At 41.9% G+C, this 19,720-nt stretch overlaps 1 protein-coding gene across 1 annotated transcript in view; it reads right to left on the bottom strand.

The window, feature by feature from the left end:
* BAHD1 (bromo adjacent homology domain containing 1) overlaps positions 1 to 19,720 on the bottom strand; it is an 87,694-nt gene that overhangs the window by 17,041 nt on the left and 50,933 nt on the right. The window contains exons 2-3 of the mRNA XM_042445154.1: positions 15,953 to 17,599; positions 2,132 to 2,493 (exon numbers count right to left, since the gene is read on the bottom strand). Of these exons, the coding sequence (XP_042301088.1) occupies positions 2,132 to 2,493; positions 15,953 to 17,582 (1,992 nt within the window). The 5' untranslated portion in view covers positions 17,583 to 17,599. The remainder of the gene's footprint in view (positions 1 to 2,131; positions 2,494 to 15,952; positions 17,600 to 19,720) is intronic.

Here is a 19,720-nt window from a genome sequence, read left to right on the forward strand (position 1 = left end):
GACAATATAATCCCCATTTGACCTATCAAGTATTTCCATTGTGTGCTATCTATGGAGAGTTTGCCTTAATGTCACCTGTCAAAATAAGCTCCTTTTACAACAAAGAGGGGTGAATAGGCTGGGAATTGATCTTGGTCTTTCAGTAAAATGGAGGCAAAATTACACCCTATTTATATGCAGAAGGGAGTAGTGACAAATTTGGGGTATATCATGCAAAAGTGCCAAAGCGGCAAATTATTTAAAGTTTGGTTCACCAGGCACAAAACACACCCCAACTCTTTTTTTTTTCCAATTCAAAAGTAAAATGCTAGGCCACTGAAAACAGACAAAGTCTTAGTAGTGGTTTCTTTTTTCATGCAACAGATACTTTGCTGTCACATATTATTTTTCTAGTAGTAGTTGTGCCATCAGGTAGCTCTAGGCAGGTCCATATACAGTGCATTCCTTCTTCCACTGATATTTATTCCTCCCGCAGTAATAACATAAGTCCTGGATTTCCCCTTTAGAATCCCCTAGTCAGATTTTTTGTCATTCTAAATGTTTTGCTTCTGAAACTTAAAATTCCTCTAGGTCCCTGTTTTCTCTTATGTTGAGCTATCTCAGTACTTTCCCTCAAGTAAAACAGCCTTCAAAACCCATCAGGCTAAACTGTGTTTTCAGCACAGCTCGTCCAGAGCCAAAGGCAAGCTACAACCAGACCCTTTGGCGCTGCTCTCCTAGCTGCAGGACTGCCACAAGACATTCTGCTCTTCTTGCTAATGAGGTCTTCAGTATCCAAGGTTGACTCAGCAATTACTGAGCCAGAGTTTTTCCAGCACTGAGGAGCAGGTGCAGGGAATTCTTGGCACAAAGCCCAAGCATTCTGTCACAAACAATCCTGGCTCAATGTACATTTGTCTGGCTTCTCTGCTTTGCTTTTATGGTACAGCAACAATCATTCTTGGCTCTGCCTGCTGAGAGAACAGTAGCTGTCCACTTAAAGTCAGAGTGCCAACTGTGGCCATTCTTGGAGATTTCGGATCTGGCCACAGTGACATATGCCTTAATTACATCCTATTTGGACTACTTTAATGCGCTCTATATGAGGTTGCCTTTGGTGCATCTTTGTAAATTTCAGAGCTGTAGTTGGATCAGGGCTGGTTACAGGAAGCATGTATCAAAGCATCAATGGCTGCTGATCTGTTTCCCAGCACAGCTCCAAGTGTTGGTTATGACCTATAAAGCCTTTGATGGTTTAGGTTCAGGCTGTCTGGCTGACCCTTTCTCTCCATATGAGCCTACCCAGGCCCTCACTTTCTGAGAAGAGGTTTTTCTTTCAATACCACTGCCTTCACAAGCACAGTTAGTGGGGAATCACTATAGGGCTTTCTCAGAGGCTGCCTCTGGGTTTGGAACTCCCTTCCTAGGGAGGCTAGGATGGTTCTGTTCTTCCTGTCTTACTGCACATACACAAAGATTTATTTATTTATTTAAAAAAATTCTGACAGGCTTTTAAGAACTGAAAGTTTTTAAATAAAGGACTTTAAAGAACACGCTGTACTATTTCAACTGTCCTATTTTTTAAATTAAACATTTCTAACTGTATGCTTGAAGCAGTTTTTAGTGTCACTAATAATTTAATTCCATTTTTAATGTTGCTTTTTGTATGTTTTAACCACGCTGTATTTGTTTAAATTTGTAAGCTGCCCTGAGGTTTGGGGGAAGGCCGCATATAAATAAAGATGATGATTTTATTATTTATTTATTTAAGGCAGTCTTTTAGCACCTCTTGATACACTGGGGCCCCTGAAGTGATGCACACTGAGAAAAAAACACTTTAAAATATTAAAGACATGGCTAAAAACCAATGAAAACTCTCCAATTATTAAAACACAAAAAGACAATTAAAACTTCCCTTTAAAAGCTCTAAGACAGGCAGTTTACAAAACTTTCAGAGCAGGCATCCTGGTTTTTAAGATTCAAAGGCCAAGCAAAGTAGCTCAGTCCTTACTGTCTCCTGGAACCTCACAAGTGATGGACCTAGTTTCGTCTTCCTTGGGAGAGAGTTTAGATGCTGGTACAGAGAAAGCCCTGTCCTGTATACCCACCAGCCTTGTTTCAATAAGCAATAAAAGTTTGCAGGAAAACTTACCACCACATAAACCGCCTTCTCAGAGGCTGCGCCAATGGGAATCCAGCCATTTGTGGCTCTCCTCCGGTTGATGCGTTGCTGCTTTGGATGAGAGTGGCCGCCGACTGTTTTACTGTCAGAGGCATGTAAACAGCTAGTTGTATTACGGAGGCCGGATTTAGAGCCGCTAGGGGGCTTGGAGCTTTGTGGGCACTCGCGGGCCATCGTCTGGGGTTCCGAGTTGGGTGTTTGCAAGTGAGGAACGGGTTCTGCAGCTGGTGGCACACTGGGTACTGGACATCCTGAGAGTGGGTGGGCAGGTGAAACAGGGTGCCCTGCCACAGGGATTGTGAGGCTCAGCTGGTCCAGAGACTTGCAGCTATCTACAAAGAGATGGGGTCAGAGTGAAAAAGCAAGACATCTCAGGATTATTGAGACCAATAATGTGGAGAAAGTGAATGACTAGACATAAAGTACATCAAAAGCTATGTGTCATACTCAGTACTAGCAAATCTTTTGTGCTATTATCCAGATCATATCCGCACCTCACACAATTTACAAAGTATTTTCAGCAGTTTTCCCGCCCCCAGGCAGAGAAAGAAGAAGAGAGTGAGTGAAGAGAGAGACAGAGCCAAAGAACCCAACCTCTCTTTAAAGTACCTAGCTGCACTATAGCTCCCAAAGCGGAAACACCCTTGCCTAGCAACCAATGCTTCCAAAAGTCCGAAAACCACCGCTGCCAACCATGTGGTGACTTGGGGGCCTTTCCCTGGAGCCTTGGCGCCCTGTGCGTGGCCCTTTTACTCCCAGGGAGTCCCCTCTTGTCACACTTTTCCCTCTAGGATCTCCTAGATCTCCATTCTCGCTCCCTGTTGAGCGGAATGAGACCCCTGGAGGTCCTAAAGCCGCGCTGCCACCACTCAGTGAATTAATTCCTTCCTCACACACACTGAGACTTGTGAGGAATAGAGAGAGAGAGATCTAGTTTCAATAGCCGAGTCCAGGCACGTGTACAGGAGCAAAGAGAAAGACAGCTGATACTTTTAAAAGAAAGGAGTTTATTTTAAAGAAATAGCATAGAATAAAAAGATATCATTCGTGCAGAGCCACCTTGCTATGCAGGTCTAGAAAGCATAGTTGCAAAGAGTTCATTTCACCCAAGCCATTGTTAAAAAATAACAAAAGGCCTAAACGCACTAGCTAACACATTCCTAACTACTCACAGAAGATGGGATTTGTAGTCCTTTTGAGTTCCTGGATGCAGGGAGGGCCCCCTGGCCTCTCGACCTGCATTCCCTTGAGTCTGTGTCTCCCAGACTCAAAGAGACAGCATCTGGTTTCCCCCTCAGGAGAGGATCAAGGGAGAGACAAAGGATCACATGGCTGCACAAGTCCTTTTAAAGATTTCCCATAGAAAGTTCTTGAATCTCGCGGTCCTACTCTCTGATTGGTCAGTTAGACCTTACATCAGCTATGATGTCACAGCTCATTAGCATGTGATGTCATCTCTCATTAGCATGCACCGCCTCCCAGATTAACCCTTTGTAGTTCAGGAGAAGTTCCCAGATGACTGGAGACCCAGCCATCACAGTAACTATCTGATGACAAATCCATCAAAAATTCTGTTCAACAAGGAGTATTAAACTCTCAAACTGTTGTTTTTGTCAGTGGTCTCCTCAGACTGCTTTTAGGTTGTTGTATTAACTGATGAACTTCAAAACGAAAATTCACATGGGTACGAGCCCACTGTTAGTTTCTACTAAACTAGCTTAACTGAATCAAAATAACTTATGTAAGTGCTGACTTTACCAAGTTATCAATGATTCAATGTGTCTGCTCAAACTGGGACTAAGAATAAGATTGAGCTAAGCAATTTTTGGTTTGAAACTTAGAAATCAAAGTGAGCCAGCCAGGGGTAAGACTCCAATGCCTAATGAGCTACAGCTCATCCTACCTCGCATCTTTCCTGAGACTTACATAGTCCATATTCCAAAGTTGGGGAGTAGCTTTTGATTCAATTCTATCACCACAGGAAATCTTTTATATCCAAAAGAACAGGAAGCGGATTCCAATGGAACTCACAGCTCTTCCATGCTGCAGAAATAAAAGTTTGACACCACTTTAAATGCCATGGCACCATCTTGTGGAATCCTGGGATTTGTAGTTTGGTGAGGTATTCAGTCTGTAAGAGAACGCTGGTGCCTCCCCAAACTATCAATATCAAGGTTCTATAGGATAGAGTCATGGCAGTTAAAGTGGTGTCAAATTACTGTATTTCTCTAGTGTGGATTCATGCTCAATAACAGTTCACTTAATAATATCTAATTTGTTTGCCACTCATGCACAAAATCCAAACATCCTGGGTATGCAGACCATTCTTTTGGAACCTACCACAAAAAAGATATAGTGCCTACTCTGTTATTTTTCTTGTTAACATCAATAAGATAATATATTGGGACTTTCAGGTTTCCTGCTGACCCTGTGCATGCAAACACAAATACATAAATGATTTCAGATTCTCTGGAGAATAGGATAAAAACTGAATTCTTTTAGATCAAAATTAAAGGGTTCCAACTTTAAAAAATTAAGGCGTCTGCTACTCAACCATGAAAGCAGAATGTTTTCCCAACTTAAATTAAAATTTCTAATTCAGCCCCAGAAAAATAGTTGCTATACTTTCTAAAAACATGTGGGGCTCAGGTCCAGAAACATTCCCAGACAGCCCAATTTGTGGTACTTATCTACCTGCTTCCAAGGGAGATAAATATAGCTGGAAAGGTGGTTATACTTGACACAGCTTGGAAATGTTATTTTTGGATTATAATTCTCAGAAGCCCCCAGCCAATGGTAATGCTAGCTGGGGAATTCTGGGAGCTGTTATCCAAAATGCAATCTCTTCCAAGCTCTAACAACAAGGGAGCCTCAAGTTTGAAGGAGCAGGCATTCATCATGGTCAATAAAGCAGCTTCAGGCAACTACTAAAAAGTAAGAGATTTCACCAAAATGGAAGCATGAGAAAGCAGGTACCTGTAGACACAAAGCGCCTTAGAAATCCTAACAAATTAAAAGAATCAGTGTGGCAGCTTATTTCAGCCTAAAGAGCAAAAGCATGGCTGAGACCCTTGTTTGCTGTGGGAAACTACTGCCCTCTGCCTCCCACTATGCAAGCTGTAAAGCTGTAATGAAACTATTTTCTCCTCCTTTGAGACTGGAGCATTAGCAAGCAAGTGATGCGGCTGACCTGTCAAGAGCCACAGCTGTAAAAACAAGAGCAACTAATAAATATGACAGGATCTCTTAACGATTAGGATTACTACCGATACACTCACCTTTCTAGGGCTCCTTGAATTGCAACTGCCTCTCCCTTACTGCAGTGAAATGCAAAAAGCACATAAGTTTCTAAGCTGGGAAGGGCTTTGGGAGTGCTGACGGGAAGTGACTGTGCATCTTTCAGTATATTCAGATGTTTGTGGAGGAGGCTACTGGGGCTACACAGACCAGCTGCACACACAACTGCAGTCACCACTGGTGTCATGCACTACTCCCCCCCATAAACATCTGTTGCACATTTGTGAAAGAATTCCCCTGCATACAGAGAGAACTACACTTGAAGAGAATGCCACCCAACCAGGGAACCCCCTTTTCTCAATACATACAGATCTGCACTGCAGAAATAATCTGGTTTAGCACCACTTTAACTGCCATGGTTCAATGCTATGGATTTGATTGGTAGTTTGTTGGGGTACCACAGCAGAGTTATAATTCCCAGAATTGCATAGCACTGAGCCATGGCAGTTAAAGTTGTGTCAAACCTGATTATTTCTGTAGTGCAGATGCAGCCTACATGTTCACTTAACACATGAAAAGGGATGTGCGGTCCTCCCTCAACCTAGTGCTCAGAGGTGGCAAGCTTGCATCTGGGGTGTACACCAGACTGCAGATATAGGAGATCTCAGAAAGTCTCTCTCTCTCTCTCTCTCTCTCTCTCTATATATATATATATATATGGACTGCCAAATTGCAGAATATCCTCACCCCACCCTCAGGCAGCATAATTAATTCTGGGAGTCGCAGCTCAAAAACAGACTCCAAGGTATATGCTATCTGATTTGCCGCCTGCTTCTCTCCCAGGGTTGGGATGCAAGATGGCTTCTAATATAATTATAAATTTATAAATTTTAAGTAAAAAAGGAAAGCAGATCACATATAATAAAATACTAATTATACTACTGAGACACTCATTACAATATGAAAGTAAGCAAATAATAAAAAAGTTAAAATATTTTAAAAGTTCAGGCCATCCATTTTATTAACTACTGACTGCAACAAGCAATTGCTCAAGGTCTGCCTGAAAAGAAAGGTCTTTGTCTTTCAGCAGGGGGCAAGCCAGTGAGTCTTCTGACAGAACCTGACCTCCATGCATGCAAAGAAATAATAATAAAATCTTCCACATCAAACATTCTTGTGTCAGAGAAGGGTTCCAGCCTAGCCTCCTTCTTGGTAGGTCTTAGCATTTGAAGAGAGAGTAGGATTGAATTCTTGCTTCTTGTATGGCCCAAGATCAGCAACCACTAAAGAAAACAAAGCCAACAAGGACCATCTATACTCTTCAGTCAGAAGAAACTAATTTCTTATCTACTGGCATAATTGGTTGCAACAGCACAAGCATAAAGCCTGAATAGATGGAAGGGGGCAGATGTGAGAAGCCTGGAAATTCATAAGTGACATGGAGATGGAGAGAAAAATGATTCACTTTCTCAGAATTCAAGAATTTTGGAGCAGACAGTGAAGTTGGTAGAGATCAAGTTTAAGACAGAATGAAAAATAGTTTGCAAATTGCACTGGACTACCTACCAAACGTGCCACCACAGAATATTCCAGTGGCTGCAGTACCAAGATAAACACTTTTCTCAAAAGTATCAGGTGAATAAGGCACACCAAGTTACTCCCAATTAATAATAACCCAAAGTGCCACTGCATCTTGTTTATACATGCCTATGAATATCTCATATTGTGTCAAGCAAGGGACAGGCAGTCCAGTCCTGACACTGGCAGCTCTGGGGGAACTTCAGAGAGAGAATGGTAAGCTAGGTGATCTTATGCAATACAGCAATCCTTGTATTATGGAATAAGTTCAGGATAAAGCTAATTGGCAGTTCCCTGCTGCAGAAAACAAGGTTTAGAACCTCAAATTAAGCTGTGACATCATCATCTGTTGCTTTGCTATTAAAAGTGACTCTGGTTTCCCTCTGCAAGTCTCAAAAAAAAAAAAACATCACGCTGGTGTGTCTGAGCGAAAGAAGGCTTCTTCCACACAGTTCTCAGAAAAACAAAGGCCTATCTAATATATCAATCTTCATTTTAAATGCAAGCTGATGCATTATAACACAAGTAAAATATGTTGTTTAATTAAATAAAATGTTAATAGGGATTTAATTAAAAATAATGTTTAGAAACTTTGCTGAGAAATAAGTATATCATCTTACAGTAGAAAACCCATTGACCTATTTGTCAAAAGTCTACTTGCCCTGTAGAACCTAACACGTTTTTTATTACTTAGGCTTTCACAGACATCGTCCACTTCATGCAGAAATAGCAGGCAATTGTTCCTCAGCAACTACTTAAGTGGTTCCACTAGCCTTCTCCATTCCTATCAGCTTTGCATCTGGTATGAGGCTGCCAGACTGACAGATTAAAAGACAAACAATATTGGGAAAGACTTCAAAGAACAGACACAACTGGCAGGTGTCTATAGATTTTATATATAATATATATATATAGTGCCCAAGGGTTAACAGGGGCCAATTCACAATTGAAACTTCTGTTTTATGATGGACAAAATTACGCCACATCTCTTTCTTTAATAAGTTCATTCTCTTTTGAGGAAGTCATTCATGGATGTGGTTAGCTGCCTTCCCAAGCATTATACAGAAGAATGAACACCACTTCCTAGTTCTGAATATTGAACTACAACCAACTAAGTCGATGACACAAATCACTTTGACTCTAAGAGTTAACTCTTCATATGTATCCTGCACTGTGACCAAGCTGACACTGCTGTCCAATTTCCTGGATGTATTTTGTGTTCACTGATTTTTGTTTTTGTTTTTTAGTGAAAAGGAGGGACACTCCTCTTTTTGCCCAGGTGTTGAATTACAACTTGGGAAGGGTCTTGGGAAATAGAACAGAATATACTTTATTACGGTCTAAGACCAGCATGAAAGAAAGAAAGAAACAAACAAACAAAAACAACAAGAACATTAAAACAGTAAGGTTAAAAATACTGCATTAATAATAATAATAATACATTAGTATTACATTAAAAAGCAATGGGAAATATATTTCAACAATGAGGTGGTTAGTGGATTCAGTTAAGGTTGCTAGACTAAAAATTGGGGCGAGACCTTATACTTTTAATGGTTGTGTAGAAAACGGCATTTCTGCAAGTATCATGCAACCTGCAACACCTACTGAAATTCCCTCTTTCTACATAACCATTAAAGGTAGAAGCGCCCTCTTCTGTTTTCATTCTGGCAAGCCTAGAGACAACTAAGGGCCATGTTTAAAGGAGCAGGGCACTTTTACATTTAAATGATCTGAAATCCCCCTCCCCCCTGCTTCAATTTTGGATTAGAGATAAGGGCAACATTTCCCTGCAACCTGCTGAAGAATGACTGCCTTTCTTTAGGGCTCAGCACAGGGAAATTCCACATCTTATTTCTAATCAGTGACTGGAGATAGGCACAGCACTGAAGGGGAAAAGGGTGGGCCCTGCACACTGATAAAATGGGGAACTCTGGATGGACAGGTTTGGCCCATGGGTCAGAAGCGTCTAACGTGTGCTTTAGTCAGGCTTATGAGGCACTTACTGGGACAGGAACCATGGTGCTATGATAGTAAACCTCTTTATTTATATAAATGCAGCCTTTGTTCATATGCTCATTTTTGAATTGCAATTCCTTCCCAGAACTGGAGAAAATCACACTTTCCATCTCACAGTCCTGCCTTAAATGTTTCATCCATCCACTTAAAATCCTCCAGTTTAATTGGAATAGTTAGCCCTTCCTGAGCTGCTTAAAAACTGTTTTCACAGCATGGCTGCACCCAGCCAAAAAGTAATGCCCACAAAGGAAAGTGCCATCTATGGTAGAGGAAAGTATGTTTCTTTGTTTACTGATTCAGAGACATAGCCATGTCAATCTGGAATATCAGTATGCAAAGAGAATCGTGTAGCACCTTTGAGACTTGGGGGCTTGATAGACGGGACAGTCTTACCACCCGTTTCTGCCCCTGACGGAGGCTGCAGCAACCCAATGGCACAGCCTCCAGGAGTACTAAAAAGAACTCGCTCCGTGGGTTCTTTTTGTGCTGCGCAGGGGACGTCATTATGCCCTCATGCACACCGATGACATGCGTGCGACGCCATTTGGACGCTGTGCAGGAGTATGGCATCATAGCAGCCCCCATGTGGATGAGGCAAACCATGATGGTGCTGGCAGCATGCAATAGGGCTTGGGAGCGTGCAGATGTTCTGCTCTCCCAAGCCCTAGAAATGGCCCCAGGTTGGCACATAGCACCAGCCTGTACCAGGCCTAACAATACAAAAAAGTTGTACTTTAAGCTACAGATGCAACTAAAGAAGTAGACCAAGTCTATGAAAGCTTATGCTACGACTTCTTTCACACAGTCTCAAAGGTGCTAATAGATCCCTTTGCATAGTTATATTTACTAATTGTGTATATAACAGTGCTAAGAAATACAGTTGTCCCTCTATATTTGTGGGGGCTAGGGGTGAACGACCCCTGCAAATATGGAAAAATAGTAAATAACCTCTCCCTCCATGAGTGGGTCTGTGCAGGACCCTTCCCGGCCCCTGCCATGCTTGAATCACCTGATCCAGGCATGGCAAGGATGGAGAAAAACCAAGCATGATCCAGGCATAGCAGGGGTTCGGAGGGGACCTATGGGGGTCTTTCTCCACCTCTGCATGCCTGGATCACCTGATCTGGGCATCGGAGGGGAGATAGAAGGAACCACTGGAGTTCTCTCCTGATTCCTCCAATGCCTGGATCAACTGTTCCAGGCATGTGAATGGTCAGGAGAGACCTCACAAATAATCAAATTAGCGAATTCCAAGTTTGTGAATTAGGAGAGACGACTGTACAGAATTTTATAGCCTTGTAGCGTTTAGACCAATTTTACTGTTGTGGAATTTCCCAGCATGGCAGATGTTAGAAGTATTTTTAATAGTCAGAATCAACTTTTTAAACAAATGATCTAGAAGCCACATGAGCGGAGCCCGCCTCTGCAGACACAGAAGCTCTGCTTGAAACAGATTACATGCAAAACTGTCCTACATGAGTCAGTCCACTGGGCTATCTCAGGGATGGACACACTCCTGATCTGCATGATGTACTTTTTGAAAAACTAGAACCATAAGATCCACGAACCAAAGACGTTACAAAAGAAACAAACACTTATAAACAAAGATTTATAAGCCCAGAAATTTGTTCTGAGTACCAAGAACTGAACAGAGCTCTTAGTCAGTTCATTCTTGGTATCACTTATAACTGAATTTATGACCCTGTTACAAAAGGTGCATTTCTCCATAAACAACCATCTGTGGGGAAAGCCTATTCATCTGTCCTCATATAGGACTACAGTGCTTTCACCAGTATCAAGCCACAGTGTGTGACCACAGATGATCCAACCTGGAGACCTTTAACTCTTGGTCTGTGCCTGGCCTTTTAAATTCTCTCTGGCAAGAACAACAGCCTAGTGCCAGACCACATCTTTTGCATGTGAAAAGTCCAAGGTTCAAACCCTGGTGATCCTTTGGGTTGTATAAGTCACTTGCAGAAAGAGTTAGGGCCAGCCTGCAGACTGGGGGTGGGCAATTGAAAATAAGGCAGTGGGGGGGGGGGGAGGCATTCATGGGGCTGTTGACTTGCACAGTCAACATGACACTGCCAGTTTTATTTTTGGCTGATTTGAAGGACATACAGTTTGGGGTATGTAGGGAGACCTGAGGGCTGTGTTGGCAAAACTGCTGCATTTTGCAGTAGTATTAATTAGTTGGGGTGGTGGGAGGGTGATGGTGGAATTGCTAGCTTTTTAATTGTGTGGAATCTGGGGGCTTTAGGGGCCAGAGATTGCAACCCCAAGGTATGTGTGAAGCTCACAGGCCACCTTTTGATCACCTCTGCTGTAGAAATAACTGATTTAAATGAACCAATGGTCTGACTGAATATAATGTAACTCTCTACACTTGTTCGGTTCAGAGTCAGTAATCTTAAATGTAAATATTTATGGTTTCCTATCAATTGAAGAATACAGATGGTTTCCTTCCATTTCACAGAGGACATGATTTGCCTGATAACTACCACCAGCCCTTGCTTATGGTTTCAATTATTAAATTTTCCATGGGGAAAATGTAGGATTAGACAGGAAAACTGTGACAATAAAATTCAATTAAAAATACAAAATGAAATATAATATAAGTTCTTGTGCTTCAGTTCTAACACAACACAACTCATGAATGCTTCCTAAGAACAAGGAATGATTCATATTGTCTTTAAAAGAGTAAACATATTTAGCTTAATGTTTAAGCAATTTGTAACATACTTTCTCAGGATGAAAAAATGAACAACTCTCTTACCTAATTTTAATTCAGTCAGTGGCGTGACTTGGGTTGGTGTCACCTGGTGCAATAACTCATGGTGTCACACCTCGTGACTTTCTCCCATAATACATCATACAAAATCCTTAATAATATTTTCTGTACTAATGTTACTCTTAAATTGGAATTACCATACTGTATATGACTGAATGTAATGGCAATAGTTGTAACATAAACAACTAGCAAATTGAAAATTATACCTTTAAATTATGGTATCATACACACAGCCTAAATGTATTTACATGCACATAGTTTCATGTGATTAAAGTGAAAGTTTAAAGAAAATTTTATAAGAATTTTAAAAATTAAAATCTTTTTTTCCATTTTATTTAATTCTTTTTTTAAAAAACTGAGGCCTCTCTTTTTTTTCTTCACACTGAGCCTCACCCCACTCACCCCACCTCATCTGCTCAGCTCCAGCATTTTAAAGGGATGCAGACAAACCTCATAGCTTGTTTCTGCCAAAAGGCAAATATTTGGGGAGCAGTGGTATCACCCCCCCCTCAAAATGTCACCTGGTGCAGCCTGCACCCTCCTAGTGAATTTACTATGTTTCAACGGCTACAATCAAGTAGAATGTCTTTTTATTTTGGAAGTAGCCAATAAGAAATGGAAGATTTTTATTTAGAATTGGACACCCTGGTATTTCAGAAATTTAAGTGTAAACTTAGCAGCCATGCTGTAAAAGACATGCAGAATTTTCCTAGAAAGTAACAGAGCTTGAAAATTACAACTTCTCAGCCAGAATTATGAGAGCTGTCATCCCAATAAAGTTTTCAGGACACTGAAAAGGAGGTTTAATTCAACCAAGACCAATTTTAGCTGATAGGAGAGTTAAAACTGCCATGGAGAGAAAAATGCATAGGAGCTAACAGGAACCAGTAGGCAAAAGAGAGAACCCCCAACATCCTTTGCCCATAGATATTGAACTGTACTCTAAGGGAAACAAGAACTTGTAACATGGAGGCTTCTGAGCCTCCTCTCTTCACTTGTAGAACTGAATGCCTATTGATAATCTGCCCTCAAAACTGACAGGATCTTTTGCAGCAATAGGGGAAGTAAACTAATTCATACATGGGGGAAATTCTCCCCCAGTTTTCTATAGACTGGAATATATCACACCCACAATATCACCAGATTTCCAACCAAAGCTCTTTTTTACCCAGCACTTTGGCTCAGAACAACCAAGCTATTACTGATAAAGGATTCTCTTTACTTTTGATTAATTATTGCTATCAGAGAACTAAAGATAGCAGATATCTATCCCGTTCTGACCAGGACAGAGGGCAGGGCTTCAAGAGAAAATACGAGTATCCTGACTCTGAGCTGAAGGTCTTCCCTTCTTGGACCTGAAGTGATGTTAGTGCCACAAGCCAGTTACAAAAGAGAACAGCACAACACGCACACACCAGTATGCACAGGAATACACTGAGATCTGCTGATTATAAAGAGGGCATGGTGTAGGGTGCCATCAGTATGCTGATAACACTCAGCTCTGGTTCTTCTTTTCATTATCATCAGCTGGGGCTGCGCAGGTGCTGGACCAGTGCCTGGATGCTGTAATGGTCTGGATGAGGGCCAATAAGCTGATTCTGATAAGATGGAGGTTCTGCAGATTGGTGCTGGGGTCCAAACAACCTGTTCTGAATAAGGTTGCACTCCACCGAAGGAGCAAGTGCGTATCTTGGGAATACAGCGTGCTTGCGTCATACGTAGGCGTGCCATACAAAGCTTTAACCTTACACGGATGGTGTGCAATAATGGTGCAGCCCCACACCACACCACACACAGAAGCGCATGGCCACTGTTTTAAACAGGGCTTGAGCATATGCGTTTTTTCCTTTATGTGGGATGGTGTCTGAAATGGATCCCTCATGTATGGAAAGGGCATTCTATCGACAATTCTATTTACAAACATTCCAAAAGCCTGACACTGTTAGGACATTTAAGGTGTTAGGATTATATTTCAGAATTCCTTGGGGCCAGAATCAAATCTGTAGAAGGTAGACCTGGGTAGACAAAATATTAGTTTCCTAGTTAACAATCCAGGACACTGAATTCATGAACTGATAAGATCAAAAATACCTGAAACAGAAAAGTTTTCAATGTTTTCCAAGGAACGTTTTAAAAAGGTAAGTGCTTGGATTGGGAACATGTCCTCCACAAAAGGAAGGGTTCCATTACCTATTTGGGGGGATCCACATTCCCTGTACACCACTGCTGATAATACACCAGGGGCTACTATAGGGCAGGTCATGTGCTGAAATACTGATCCAGCCTGCTGACTGCAACTTGGAACTCTGAGTATAGCATCAATTTCCAGGCTAAGGTTGATGCCTGCAATGTGCCTGCAGCCCAATGATGCTCCAGAGGCAAACAAGAGTATTCCTTCTCAAAGTGGTGGCCTCACTGAACAAAAGTGTAAAACATACAGAAAGAAAAGCAGCATTCTTATCTGTGGAATTTTAAAAGAGCAGGATGAAAGTCTGAGGGACAGCTTAACCCTTCTGTCAAAACAGTAAATCTGGATGCTACAAATGCTGCAACTCCACCAACCCCCATCACTGGCTACATTGGCTAGGGCAAATGGGAGATGTAGTCCAGCAACATCTGGAAGGCTATACATTGCACATCCTACGCCAGAGAAGCCAGTGGTGTATGATGGGATATTTATGTTGTGGAGCTACAGTTGGCCCTCCACATTCGCAGGTTTGACATTCGCAGTTTTGGTTCTTCACAAATGTTAAACCAGAAGCCCCTTCAACCCCAGAAAGGCTTGAGAGACATTTCTCCCAAGACTTTTCAGGATGGCAAGGGCCAGAGGAAGGGAGCGCTTCATTCTCCAAAACCCTGCCGCCCTGGAAATGGCTGCCGTGTGCAGTGAGGTGTTATTCGTGGTTTTTCCACATTTTCAGAGGGCTTGCTCCCCTAACCTCCGCAAATGTGGAAGGCAGAATGTATTTAGATGAACTAATTCATTTGAATAGACTAGGAAAAAAAATCACCACAATACTCCCTCCTTTCTTATCGTATATACTACTCATCCAGCTGGGATTTCTCCAGAACTATTACACTACAGTTCTATAAACTTATCAGTAGTGCCATATAGGCATTCTTTGCCAGATATGTGAAGCTACATGAAGGTCAGGCAGCTGCTGTTCTCCCCCTGTATACTCTGAACTGTTGCACTCAGGCATAACATTTTTCTGTTGACCTCTGTATGGCACCTCAATCTTGTCTAATCATGGAAACTAAGTAGGGTCAGGTCTGGTTAGTGCTTGGATGGAAGACTGCCATAAGAGATCTCCAGATAGGTCTAGGAAAGAATCCTACCTGAAACCCTGGAGAATGACTGCTGGTTAGAGGGATCAGTGCTGGGTTCTATCTGTCTCAATACTGTATAAGGCAGCTTTGTATGAATATTTGGGGAAAATGTACACAAATTAAAAAGGACCTCGTCTGCCTTTTAAATGAAACAGACCATTAACAGAAATTCCAACCCTCCAAACTACTCAAGGTTCCCTTAAAAATGAAGTATCTTAAGCAGAACAGAGGCTCAACTGGGTAGCCTCCAAGCGTGCAAGCTTGTCATCTCAAGTGATAAAACTAAGCCAGGATCAAACAAAGAGATGATTATAAAAATGAAACTCTCCATGTAAAACTGTCAATCTACACCCCATATGTAGCACAGCAGTGATCAAGTTCAAGGCCTCTGGTTGGAGAAACTGGCCTGTCAAGTACAACCACTGAGAGGCAGCACATATTTCAGAAAACAAGGGCCTTCCTAATAGGCAAGGTGGGGCAGCTGCTTTGGGCAGTAGATTCCATGGATGGCCACCTCTAGCCTCCCATCTGTATCTGTGCATAAGTAAAAACAAGCAGCAGGGTATGTAATCATCAGGGGAATTACATAATATTGACTTCTTGTCTTGAGTGTGAAGATGTCAGAGGCCAATATAACATCATAGCATCCAATCATTCAGAAAAAAGCTACTTCACTCTCATCTAGTTGTATTAAATGCTGACTATCACAACACCATTTTGCTCTTTAAAGCTTCCAGGATTGCCAACACAAGCATTTATTGAAGATGATGAATATGATTATAATAGTAAAATAACAGTAAGCATTAGCAATAGAATGAAATAAACTCTTTAAAACTTACCTGCTGCAAAAGGCATCTTATAAGGGTAGCCATTCCGCCCTGTATGCACACTACCAATTCTGCTTTCTGGTACATGCATAACTCCACAGAGGCTGTAACTATTAATTGCCGGTCCTTCTCCACAACAGTATGGAGAATTACACCAGTGAAATGGCTGAAACGAGGGGTCAGACGTTAAAGAACCTGGAGATACCAAGAGCCCGTCACAGCCTGTTGCCTCAGACAGTTCATCCTTCGGGTAAACTGAGCAATGAGTGTAAGTATTGTATCCACTTTGGCCATAATAAACATAAAATCCATTCAATGGAGTCAAGTCTGACGATTCATAGAGACAGCCACAATCTGGATGGTTTCCCGGCACAGGCAAAGGATGGAACTGAGGTACTGGGAAGGAAGGCTGATGAAATTCCTGTTTGGGAGTTGGAGATTTCTCTCCAGGCCTTCCATATTCAGGCTTCATGGAAGCTTGACCACCCATTAGCAAAGGCAGCCTGTGAAAGAAGCCCTCTGTGCCTTCACAAGAGTTAGGTAATGGTTCATAATTGATAGATTCTGTTTTTCCATAGATTCTAGGGGGATCCTGATGGATTACTTTTCTACATGCACCCTCAGTGCCTCCCTGCCAACTATGCTGACCATCTGTATTTATAGTGAACATTTCCTTTTTGGATTTAACACAGTTTTTCCCATTGGCTTTGGCCCACTTAAGCTTTGATTTGGAACTGTGGTTCTCAGGCTTGCTTTCTCCAGCTGATTTACTCCGTGGCTTTAGCGGCTGGTCTTTTTCATGAGTCAGTTTCAGAAACGCTGCAGCATTAAGACTGGCCAACCTCTTTGGAGCAGGGTGGTAGGAAATCCCATCATCCTCCCGTCTCTTCCCTTCAAAGACATCATCCAATGACTGGTCACCAGGAGCAGACTTAGAACCTGATCTGTTTTGTCTCTTTCCCTTCGCTGTTTTAGAACTTTGCTTTTCCGTCACGGGCCAAGTGCCCTGAGATTTGCAACATGTGCTCTTAGTGCAACAAACTCCACTGACTTTGGGGGGATCTTTGCGAAAACGTCTGCCAGATAATAAGCCTTCATCCCGTTCAAAAAGCAGGTTGTTGACAGCTTCAGCATTCAGGGATGCTAGCCTTCGTTTCCTGGGTTCTGAGAGACAGGCACCGTGCCCTTCTTGCTTGGTTTCTGAACAGGATATTGTGCATTTTCCCCCAGGAGAATCTGGTTTCCTTGCACTCACCACCTGAACTGATTCTGGAAAGCAGACAGACCTGAGGTCATCCATACAATGGGCAAAACCGCTTTTCATCCCACTCTGGGTTTCCTCTGACAACGATGTGGCAACATCCTCTAGTCTAGTGAGGAGCACTGAGCATGTTTTTTTATCCACAGATGAGCTGAGACGTTTCCTCAATGGGTACGTCTTTCTGAGTTCCCGTGAATTCCTGCTTTTATTCACGCCTGCAAATCTGCTCTGGCAGTTTTGCCCCTTAGTGCCATTTCCTTGCTCACTATCCTCCGTCTCAGTCCTATCCATTCTCTCACCGTCAATCGGTGACAAAGCTTGGCCCGCAGAACCAGCTGAGTGTTTCAGAAGTAAAAGCTGTTTCTTCCGGGCATGCGTCATAGGATCAGTGTCCACCCCTGAGAACAAAGAGAAAAATGTCTTAATATCACTGGTACAGAAATGCATCTTCACACAATACACCAAGTATATACGCCTGGTACATGCTTAGGAAATATGTGCCTTATGGATTCTCTAGTGGGTGAGGGATAGCTTTTTAACAGAATTAGGACTCCAGATATATTAAGATGTGGCTTTATTTCAAACTATAGAGCTATAGGTAATATGCCTACTTCTTACTACGAAACCTTCCCTTCCTTTTTACTTACAAACTAACCGTAGGAATTCCAGCTGGAAAAATATCTAAGATGATCTTACTATATCAAAATCATTTTGATCATCCCCCCTCCCAAAATCTAGGGAAACCCTTTTTTGTGGAAAATGAATAGAAATAGGGGGTATTTCTCACTCTGATATATAAAGAAATAATCAGCACTATATGCTATATAAAATAGTGAACCACCTCATTTCCCCCATCTGTGTCATTATACGTTAATAATCAAACAGCTCATCAACAGAAGCAGATATTTCCCAGCAATCTACTTACATATTTTAATATGCTATTTGGGAATTGATATCCTGGAGTGTGCCATTTAAATTCATGTTTAACAAATGCTGTTAAAAAGATCTAAAATGTGTTCACAATATGTTTTAAACTCTAACATTGTATAAAAGCAGTAGAAGGGAAGATAGAAATGGTAGTCTGCCTGGGCTGGAGAAAATTAAGACTATGGTAATTGAAAGCCCTGGGTATATGAAACCACAACCTGCCTGGTGTCAGAAATTGTTGCATAGAGAGCTGGAAGGGTAAAGCCAAAAATAAGGAACATAATCCCAAGAAATCAGACTAGAGCACACACAGGGGCAATTAAAGCAGGTTTGGAAACAGTCATCTCACCTAGTCACTTTATTTATATGTTTACTATACTTGTGCACCACCTTACTCTAAAAGGAGAAAGGATTCAAGGCACCTCACAGCAATATTAAAGAAAAGAAAACCATTAAAACACAACACAAGATCCACTATCAAAAGAGAATTAAATGAAAATCCCATTTGTAACCACTGATAGCATGATTTAAAAAATGTCCCTAAGGAAAGTGCTAAGAGAAGAAAACTCTTCACAAACGTTTGCTGTCCCAGCAGATCGAGCTTTAGTCAAGAAGGGGGTAAAGCAGCATTGTAAAATTTTGTGAATATGTTTTCAACAAGGAAAAGAAAACTATCAAAGGTGTTGTGGTTGGGCAGACTGTCAGAGATTTAATTAGCATCTTTTGTGCATATGTACAATGATTGCATTTACAACCATTGTCTTGTGTCAGTAGTTTTCTAACACATTTGGAAAAAACTTCCAGATAGGTTTGCCTTGGCTCATGCTGAATAACCATTAAATGTCACTTGGAAATTTAGATCTAATTGTTAGTTTCAATCAGACTTATTGTTGTTGTGAAGCTTCATGTCATTTCCGACTTATGGGAACCTCAAGGCAAACCTTTCATGGGGTTTTCTTGGCAAGATTTGTTCAGAAGGGGTTTGCCTTTGTCTTCTTCTGAGGCTGAGAGAGTGTGACTCATCCAGTCTCCCAGGGGGTTTCCATGGACGAGCAGACAAGACCAACTGAATCAATAGAATGTATAACTCTTAACTTAACAAATTTCTGTTGATGAAATGGATCAACATTAGTTGGGATTAACTATTTAGATTTGGGGGGTGTGTGTGTTTTTAAAAAAACAAACTCAGCATCTAGTCTCTTGTCAAATAGACCCTAACCTGTTAAAAAGCTTTTATATTAGGAGAGTACCAAGTAGGCCTTGCCATCAGGCCTCCCTGAAGGAACTGAACCCTTCCCACAAGGCATCTGACTCCATCCTGGCCTTTGAGGGGGAGAGAAAGGTAGGCCTTGCCATCGGGCCTCCCTGAAGGAACTGAACCCTTCCCACAAGGCATCCGACTCCATCCTGGCCTTTGAGGGGGAGAGAAAGGTAGGCCTTGCCATCAGGCCTCCCTGAAGGAACTGAACCCTTCCCACAAGGCATCTGACTCCATCCTGGCCTTTGAGGGGGAGAGAAAGGTAGGCCTTGCCATCGGGCCTCCCTGAAGGAACTGAACCCTTCCCACAAGGCATCCGACTCCATCCTGGCCT

Source organism: Sceloporus undulatus, chromosome 1 (genome assembly GCF_019175285.1).
Source record: "Sceloporus undulatus isolate JIND9_A2432 ecotype Alabama chromosome 1, SceUnd_v1.1, whole genome shotgun sequence".
Classification (NCBI taxonomy): domain Eukaryota; kingdom Metazoa; phylum Chordata; class Lepidosauria; order Squamata; family Phrynosomatidae; genus Sceloporus; species Sceloporus undulatus.